The sequence below is a fragment of the Mixophyes fleayi genome, chromosome 2 (genome assembly GCF_038048845.1).
Source record: "Mixophyes fleayi isolate aMixFle1 chromosome 2, aMixFle1.hap1, whole genome shotgun sequence".
In the NCBI taxonomy this organism is placed as follows: Eukaryota; Metazoa; Chordata; class Amphibia; order Anura; family Limnodynastidae; genus Mixophyes; species Mixophyes fleayi.
This window is the reverse complement of record NC_134403.1, coordinates 376,632,945-376,644,343: the sequence shown is the minus strand read 5'-3', so window position 1 is coordinate 376,644,343 and position 11,399 is coordinate 376,632,945. Positions and strand designations below refer to the sequence as shown.

Sequence of the window (11,399 nt, the reverse complement as noted above, 5' to 3'; positions counted from 1 at the left end):
TCCGGGAACAGGAGCCCCCGGCCGCTCTCAGGAGACTGTAGATCGAAGTTCTCAAATTCCCGCCTTATCTCACAGATCAGGGACACGCCCACAGCATGGTCATGTGATTACACCTTTACTAGCCAGCAACAATGATGGCGGCACTGTCGCCGTCCCTCATAGTGACGTCATTAGCGCTCAGCCAATAATGAATCAATGTACACGCCCCTCCGAAGATACCCAATCGTCTGTGGTCTCCTGACCACGCCCACATCATCGGCCGCTACCCAATCAGAGGTGAGAGATGGACCCGGAAGTTGATGTTTGCGGTGATGAGGAAGCCGGAAGTGACTGCGCGGTGATTGAATAGGGCCCCGGGATGGAGCCGTGACCGGAGCCCATGGAAGGGGCGGTGCCCGGGGAAACCGGAAACGGAGAACCGGGGGTGGTGTACACCATGGAGAACAAGCCCATAGTCACCTGTAAGGCGGCCCCGTGTACATCTCTCTGTATATCCTGTGTGTCCCCTATATATACTGTACATCTCTATGTATACTGTCATTCCCCATAACCCCTATATATACTGTACATCTCTATGTATACTGTCATTCCCCATAACCCCTATATATACTGTACATCTCTATGTATACTGTCATTCCCCATAACCCCTATGTATACTGTACATCTCTATGTATACTGTCATTCCCCATAACCCCTATATATACTGTACATCTCTATGTATACTGTCATTCCCCATAACCCCTATATATACTGTACATCTCTATGTATACTGTCATTCCCCATAACCCCTATATATACTGTCATTCCCCATAACCCCTATATATACTGTACATCTCTATGTATACTGTCATTCCCATAACCCCTATATATACTGTCATTCCCCATAACCCCTATATATACTGTACATCTCTATGTATACTGTCATTCCCCATAACCCCTATATATACTGTCATTCCCATAACCCCTATATATACTGATCTCTATGTATACTGTACATCTCTATGTATACTGTCATTCCCCATAACCCCTATATATACTGTACATCCCTATGTATACTGTACATCTCTATGTATACTGTCATTCCCCATAACCCCTATATATACTGTACATCTCTATGTATACTGTCATTCCCCATAACCCCTATATATACTGTCATTCCCCATAACCCCTATATATACTGTCATTCCCCATAACCCCTATATATACTGTACATCTCTATGTATACTATACTGTACATCTCTATGTATACTGTCATTCCCCATAACCCCTATATATACTGTCATTCCCCATAACCCCTATATATACTGTACATCTCTATGTATACTGTCATTCCCCATAACCCCTATATATACTGTCATTCCCCATAACCCCTATATATACTGTACATCTCTATGTATACTGTCATTCCCCATAACCCCTATATATACTGTACATCTCTATGTATACTGTCATTCCCCATAACCCCTATATATACTGTCATTCCCCATAACCCCTATATATACTGTACATCCCTATGTATACTGTACATCTCTATGTATACTGTCATTCCCCATAACCCCTATATATACTGTACATCTCTATGTATACTGTCATTCCCCATAACCCCTATATATACTGTACATCTCTATGTATACTGTCATTCCCCATAACCCCTATATATACTGTACATCTCTATGTATACTGTCATTCCCCATAACCCCTATATATACTGTACATCTCTATGTATACTGTCATTCCCCATAACCCCTATATATACTGTACATCTCTATGTATACTGTCATTCCCCATAACCCCTATATATACTGTCATTCCCCATAACCCCTATATATACTGTCATTCCCCATAACCCCTATATATACTGTACATCTCTATGTATACTGTCATTCCCCATAACCCCTATATATACTGTACATCTCTATGTATACTGTCATTCCCCATAACCCCTATATATACTGTCATTCCCCATAACACCTATGTATACTGTACATCTCTATGTATACTGTCATTCCCCATAACCCCTATATATACTGTACATCTCTATGTATACTGTCATTCCCCATAACCCCTATATATACTGTACATCTCTATGTATACTGTCATTCCCCATAACCCCTATATATACTGTACATCTCTATGTATACTGTCATTCCCCATAACCCCTATATATACTGTACATCTCTATGTATAGTGTCATTCCCCATAACCCCTATATATACTGTCATTCCCCATAACCCCTATATATACTGTCATTCCCCATAACCCCTATATATACTGTACATCTCTATGTATACTGTCATTCCCCATAACCCCTATATATACTGTACATCTCTATGTATACTGTCATTCCCCATAACCCCTATATATACTGTCATTCCCCATAACCCCTATATATACTGTACATCTCTATGTATACTGTCATTCCCCATAACCCCTATATATACTGTACATCTCTATGTATACTGTCATTCCCCATAACCCCTATATATACTGTACATCTCTATGTATACTGTCATTCCCCATAACCCCTATATATACTGTACATCCCTATGTATACTGTACATCTCTATGTATACTGTCATTCCCCATAACCCCTATATATACTGTACATCTCTATGTATACTGTCATTCCCCATAACCCCTATATATACACTGTACATCTCTATGTATACTGTCATTCCCCATAACCCCTATATATACTGTACATCTCTATGTATACTGTCATTCCCCATAACCCCTATATATACTGTACATCTCTATGTATACTGTCATTCCCCATAACCCCTATATATACTGTACATCTCTATGTATACTGTCATTCCCCATAACCCCTATATATACTGTACATCCCTATGTATACTGTACATCTCTATGTATACTGTCATTCCCCATAACCCCTATATATACTGTACATCTCTATGTATACTGTCATTCCCCATAACCCCTATATATACACTGTACATCTCTATGTATACTGTCATTCCCCATAACCCCTATATATACTGTACATCTCTATGTATACTGTCATTCCCCATAACCCCTATATATACTGTACATCTCTATGTATACTGTCATTCCCCATAACCCCTATATATACTGTCATTCCCCATAACCCCTATATATACTGTACATCCCTATGTATACTGTACATCTCTATGTATACTGTCATTTCCCATAACCCCTATATATACTGTACATCTCTATGTATACTGTCATTCCCCATAACCCCTATATATACTGTCATTCCCCATAACCCCTATATATACTGTACATCCCTATGTATACTGTACATCTCTATGTATACTGTCATTCCCCATAACCCCTATATATACTGTACATCCCTATGTATACTGTACATCTCTATGTATACTGTCATTCCCCATAACCCCTATATATACTGTACATCTCTATGTATACTGTCATTCCCCATAACCCCTATATACACTGTACATCTCTATGTATACTGTCATTCCCCATAACCCCTATATACACTGTACATCTCTATGTATACTGTCATTCCCCATAACCCCTATATATACTGTACATCTCTATGTATACTGTCATTCCCCATAACCCCTATATATACTGTCATTCCCCATAACCCCTATATATACTGTACATCCCTATGTATACTGTACATCTCTATGTATACTGTACATCTCTATGTATACTGTCATTCCCCATAACCCCTATATATACTGTACATCTCTATGTATACTGTCATTCCCCATAACCCCTATATATACTGTACATCTCTATGTATACTGTCATTCCCCATAACCCCTATATATACTGTACATCCCTATGTATACTGTCATTCCCCATAACCCCTATATATACTGTACATCCCTATGTATACTGTCATTCCCCATAACCCCTATATATACTGTACATCTCTATGTATACTGTCATTCCCCATAACCCCTATATATACTGTACATCTCTATGTATACTGTCATTCCCCATAACCCCTATATATACTGTACATCTCTATGTATACTGTCATTCCCCATAACCCCTATATATACTGTACATCTCTATGTATACTGTCATTCCCCATAACCCCTATATATACTGTACATCTCTATGTATACTGTCATTCCCCATAACCCCTATATATACTGTCATTCCCCATAACCCCTATATATACTGTACATCTCTATGTATACTGTCATTCCCCATAACCCCTATATATACTGTCATTCCCCATAACCCCTATATATACTGTACATCCCTATGTATACTGTCATTCCCCATAACCCCTATATATACTGTACATCCCTATGTATACTGTCATTCCCCATAACCCCTATATATACTGTACATCTCTATGTATACTGTCATTCCCCATAACCCCTATATATACTGTACATCTCTATGTATACTGTCATTCCCCATAACCCCTATATATACTGTACATCCCTATGTATACTGTCATTCCCCATAACCCCTATATATACTGTACATCCCTATGTATACTGTCATTCCCCATAACCCCTATATATACTGTACATCTCTATGTATACTGTCATTCCCCATAACCCCTATATATACTGTACATCTCTATGTATACTGTCATTCCCCATAACCCCTATATATACTGTACATCTCTATGTATACTGTCATTCCCCATAACCCCTATATATACTGTACATCTCTATGTATACTGTCATTCCCCATAACCCCTATATATACTGTCATTCCCCATAACCCCTATATATACTGTACATCTCTATGTATACTGTCATTCCCCATAACCCCTATATATACTGTCATTCCCCATAACCCCTATATATACTGTACATCCCTATGTATACTGTCATTCCCCATAACCCCTATATATACTGTACATCCCTATGTATACTGTCATTCCCCATAACCCCTATATATACTGTACATCTCTATGTATACTGTAATTCCCCATAACCCCTATATATACTGTACATCTCTATGTATACTGTCATTCCCCATAACCCCTATATATACTGTCATTCCCCATAACCCCTATATATACTGTCATTCCCCATAACCCCTATATATACTGTACATCTCTATGTATACTGTCATTCCCCATAACCCCTATATATACTGTCATTCCCCATAACCCCTATATATACTGTACATCCCTATGTATACTGTCATTCCCCATAACCCCTATATATACTGTACATCCCTATGTATACTGTCATTCCCCATAACCCCTATATATACTGTACATCTCTATGTATACTGTCATTCCCCATAACCCCTATATATACTGTCATTCCCCATAACCCCTATATATACTGTACATCTCTATGTATACTGTCATTCCCCATAACCCCTATATATACTGTCATTCCCCATAACCCCTATATATACTGTACATCTCTATGTATACTGTCATTCCCCATAACCCCTATATATACTGTACATCTCTATGTATACTGTCATTCCCCATAACCCCTATATATACTGTACATCCCAATGTATACTGTCATTCCCCATAACCCCTATATATACTGTACATCTCTATGTATACTGTCATTCCCCATAACCCCTATATATATACTGTACATCCCTATGTATACTGTCATTCCCCATAACCCCTATATATACTGTACATCTCTATGTATACTGTCTTTCCCCATAACCCCTATATATACTGTACATCTCTATGTATACTGTCATTCCCCATAACCCCTATATATACTGTACATCTCTATGTATACTGTCATTCCCCATAACCCCTATATATACTGTACATCTCTATGTATACTGTCATTCCCCATAACCCCTATATATACACTGTACATCTCTATGTATACTGTCATTCCCCATAACCCCTATATATACTGTACATCTCTATGTATACTGTCATTCCCCATAACCCCTATATATACTGTACATCTCTATGTATACTGTCATTCCCCATAACCCCTATATATACTGTCATTCCCCATAACCCCTATATATACTGTACATCTCTATGTATACTGTCATTCCCCATAACCCCTATATATACTGTCATTCCCCATAACCCCTATATATACTGTACATCCCTATGTATACTGTCATTCCCCATAACCCCTATATATACTGTACATCCCTATGTATACTGTCATTCCCCATAACCCCTATATATACTGTACATCTCTATGTATACTGTCATTCCCCATAACCCCTATATATACTGTACATCTCTATGTATACTGTCATTCCCCATAACCCCTATATATACTGTACATCCCTATGTATACTGTCATTCCCCATAACCCCTATATATACTGTACATCCCTATGTATACTGTCATTCCCCATAACCCCTATATATACTGTACATCTCTATGTATACTGTCATTCCCCATAACCCCTATATATACTGTACATCTCTATGTATACTGTCATTCCCCATAACCCCTATATATACTGTACATCTCTATGTATACTGTCATTCCCCATAACCCCTATATATACTGTACATCTCTATGTATACTGTCCTATGTATACTGTCGTTCCCCATAACCCCTATATATACTGTCATTCCCCATAACCCCTATATATACTGTACATCTCTATGTATACTGTCATTCCCCATAACCCCTATATATACTGTCATTCCCCATAACCCCTATATATACTGTACATCCCTATGTATACTGTCATTCCCCATAACCCCTATATATACTGTACATCCCTATGTATACTGTCATTCCCCATAACCCCTATATATACTGTACATCTCTATGTATACTGTAATTCCCCATAACCCCTATATATACTGTACATCTCTATGTATACTGTCATTCCCCATAACCCCTATATATACTGTCATTCCCCATAACCCCTATATATACTGTCATTCCCCATAACCCCTATATATACTGTACATCTCTATGTATACTGTCATTCCCCATAACCCCTATATATACTGTCATTCCCCATAACCCCTATATATACTGTACATCCCTATGTATACTGTCATTCCCCATAACCCCTATATATACTGTACATCCCTATGTATACTGTCATTCCCCATAACCCCTATATATACTGTACATCTCTATGTATACTGTCATTCCCCATAACCCCTATATATACCGTCATTCCCCATAACCCCTATATATACTGTACATCTCTATGTATACTGTCATTCCCCATAACCCCTATATATACTGTACATCTCTATGTATACTGTCATTCCCCATAACCCCTATATATACTGTACATCTCTATGTATACTGTCATTCCCCATAACCCCTATATATACTGTACATCCCAATGTATACTGTCATTCCCCATAACCCCTATATATACTGTACATCTCTATGTATACTGTCATTCCCCATAACCCCTATATATATACTGTACATCCCTATGTATACTGTCATTCCCCATAACCCCTATATATACTGTACATCTCTATGTATACTGTCTTTCCCCATAACCCCTATATATACTGTACATCTCTATGTATACTGTCATTCCCCATAACCCCTATATATACTGTACATCTCTATGTATACTGTCATTCCCCATAACCCCTATATATACTGTACATCTCTATGTATACTGTCATTCCCCATAACCCCTATATATACACTGTACATCTCTATGTATACTGTCATTCCCCATAACCCCTATATATACTGTACATCTCTATGTATACTGTCATTCCCCATAACCCCTATATATACTGTACATCTCTATGTATACTGTCATTCCCCATAACCCCTATATATACTGTACATCCCTATGTATACTGTACATCTCTATGTATACTGTCATTCCCCATAACCCCTATATATACTGTACATCTCTATGTATACTGTCATTCCCCATAACCCCTATATATACTGTACATCTCTATGTATACTGTCATTCCCCATAACCCCTATATATGCTGTCATTCCCCATAACCCCTATATATACTGTACATCCCTATGTATACTGTACATCTCTATGTATACTGTCATTCCCCATAACCCCTATATATACTGTACATCTCTATGTATACTGTCATTCCCCATAACCCCTATATATACTGTACATCTCTATGTATACTGTCATTCCCCATAACCCCTATATATACTGTACATCTCTATGTATACTGTCATTCCCCATAACCCCTATATATACTGTCATTCCCCATAACCCCTATATATACTGTACATCCCTATGTATACTGTCATTCCCCATAACCCCTATATATACTGTACATCCCTATGTATACTGTCATTCCCCATAACCCCTATATATACTGTACATCTCTATGTATACTGTCATTCCCCATAACCCCTATATATACTGTACATCTCTATGTATACTGTCATTCCCCATAACCCCTATATATACTGTCATTCCCCATAACCCCTATATATACTGTCATTCCCCATAACCCCTATATATACTGTACATCTCTATGTATACTGTCATTCCCCATAACCCCTATATATACTGTCATTCCCCATAACCCCTATATATACTGTACATCCCTATGTATACTGTCATTCCCCATAACCCCTATATATACTGTACATCCCTATGTATTCCGTCATTCCCCATAACCCCTATATATACTGTACATCTCTATGTATACTGTCATTCCCCATAACCCCTATATATACTGTCATTCCCCATAACCCCTATATATACTGTACATCTCTATGTATACTGTCATTCCCCATAACCCCTATATATACTGTCATTCCCCATAACCCCTATATATACTGTACATCTCTATGTATACTGTCATTCCCCATAACCCCTATATATACTGTACATCCCTATGTATACTGTCATTCCGCATAACCCCTATATATACTGTACATCTCTATGTATACTGTCATTCCCCATAACCCCTATATATATACTGTACATCCCTATGTATACTGTCATTCCCCATAACCCCTATATATACTGTACATCTCTATGTATACTGTCATTCCCCATAACCCCTATATATACTGTACATCTCTATGTATACTGTCATTCCCCATAACCCCTATATATACTGTACATCTCTATGTATACTGTCATTCCCCATAACCCCTATATATACTGTACATCTCTATGTATACTGTCTTTTCCCATATCCTGTGTATCCCTTTTATACTCCTATATATGCCTTTATCCCCATATGTCCTGTGTGTATGTGTATATATATATATATATATCTATATCCCCTGCACATCTCTGTGTACTGTCATCACCCATATCCTGTGTATCCCTTATACATCGATCAGCCACAATATTGAAACCACTGACAAGTGAATTTCCTGGTTACAATGGTACCTGTCAGGGGTGGGAGATATTAGGCAGCAAGTGATCAGTCAGTTCTTGAAGTTGATGTGTTGGAAGCAGGAAAAATGGTCAAGTGTAAGGATCTGAGTGAGTTTGACAAGGGCCAAATTGTGATGTCTAGACTGGGTCAGAGCATCTCCAACACGGCCGGTCTTGTGGGGTGTTCCCGGTATGCAGTGGTTAGTACCTACCAAACGTGGTCCAAGGAAGGACGACAGGGTCATGGGCGCCCAAGGCTCATTGATGCACATGGGGAGCTAAGGCTATCCCATCTATTCCAATCCCACAGAAGAGCTCCTGTAGCACAAATTGCTGACATAGTTAATGCTGGCTGTGATAGAAAGGTAAAAAAGAAAGAAACATTCCACAGCTGACCCCTGTCCACCGCCGAAAGCATCTACATTGGGCATGTGAGCGCTACAACTGGACCATGGAAGAAGGAGGCCTGGTCTGATGAATCACATTTTCTTTTACATCATGCGGACGGCCGGGTGCGCAAGAGTTGTTTACCTCAGGATGCGCTATGGGAAGAAGGCAGCCAGCTGAGGCATTGTGATGCCCCGAGCAATGTTCTACTGGGAAACTTTGGGTCCTGACACTCATGTGAATGTTACTTTGATACATACAACCTACCTAAACATTGTTGCAGACCAAGTGCACCCCTTCATGGCAGCAGTATTCCCTGAGGGCTCCCTGCCACACCGTAAAAATTGTCCACAAATCGTTTAAGGAACACGACAATGAGTTCAAGTTCTTGACTTGGCCTCCAAATTCCAAAGTCAGATCCATGAAAACTCTCAAGTTACAGGACTTAAAAGATCTACTGCTAACTTCTTGGTGCCAGATACCACAGAACACCTTCAGAGGTCTTGTGGAGCTGTTTTGGCTATACAAAGTTAGGCAGGTGGTTTTATTGTTGTGGCTGATTGTTGTGTATGTGTGTATATGTATGTATATATATATATATATATATATATATATATATATATATATATATATATATATATATATATATATATATATGTGTGTGTGTGCACTCCCCAGTAATATACCTTATATATACACTACATAGCCAGGAGTATGTGGACACCCCTTTTAATTAGCATGCTTGCCAATTTTCGGCCACACCAATTGATAACAGTATACAGCCATGCAATCTCCATAGTCACACATAAGCAGTAGAAGGGGTCGTACTGAAGAGCTCAGTGACTGAGTAATGTGGACTGTCATAGGAGGCCACCTGTCCAACAGGTCAGTTCATTAAATTTCTGTCTAGAGCTGCCCCTCTCACTGTACTGTTATAGTGCTGTTACTGTGAGGTGAAAACGTCTAGCAACAACAATAGCTCAGCCACGAGGTCACTAAAGCTCACAGAACAGTCACACAGAGGGCTGAAGTGCATAACGCACAAAAATCGTTTCTCTGTTGCAATTCTCACTACCGAGTTCCACCCCGCCTCTAGAAACAACGCCAGCACAAGAACGGTTTATCGTGAGCTTCATGGGTTCCCATGTCTGAGCAGCTGCACACAAGCCTTATATCACCATGTGCAAAGACATCAACTGAAGGAGTGGAAAGCACACCGCCAATGGACTCTCAGAGCTGTGGAAACACGGTCTCCGGGATGATGAATTGGGCTTAACCACCTGGAAGTCTGACAAACGGATCTGGGTTTGACAGATGCCAGAAGAATGCTTCCTACCTGAATGCATGTTGCAAACTGTAAAGTTTGTTGGAGAAAGAATAATGGTCTAGGAGAGTTTGTCATGGTTCAGTCACGTCTTCCAGGGAAAGGAAATCTTAATGCTATAGCATACAGTGACACTCTAGAGAATTGTGTACTTCCATTTTTGCTGAAGTGGTTTCCAGAGTTTGTTTTGGAAGAACACGACTGGTCTGCACAGAGCACTGACCTCAACCCCACTGAACACCTTGGGGATGAATTGGAACGCTCAACATCAATCCCCGACCTCACTAATGCTCTTGTGGCTGAATGGATTCATATCCCCGTAGTCATGTTCCAAAATCTAGTGGAAAGCCTTCCCAGAAGATTGGAGGCTGTTACAACTCCATATAAATGCCCCTGGTGTTAGAATGAGATGTACAATAAGCACATAGATC

General features: G+C 39.3%; 1 protein-coding gene across 1 annotated transcript in view; it reads left to right on the top strand.

The window, feature by feature from the left end:
• Positions 1-289: 289 nt before the first annotated feature.
• TRAPPC10 (trafficking protein particle complex subunit 10) overlaps positions 290-11,399 on the top strand; it is a 54,984-nt gene continuing 43,874 nt past the window's right edge. The window contains exon 1 of the mRNA XM_075197545.1: positions 290-461. Coding sequence (XP_075053646.1) covers positions 380-461 — 82 coding nt within the window. The 5' untranslated portion in view covers positions 290-379. The remainder of the gene's footprint in view (positions 462-11,399) is intronic.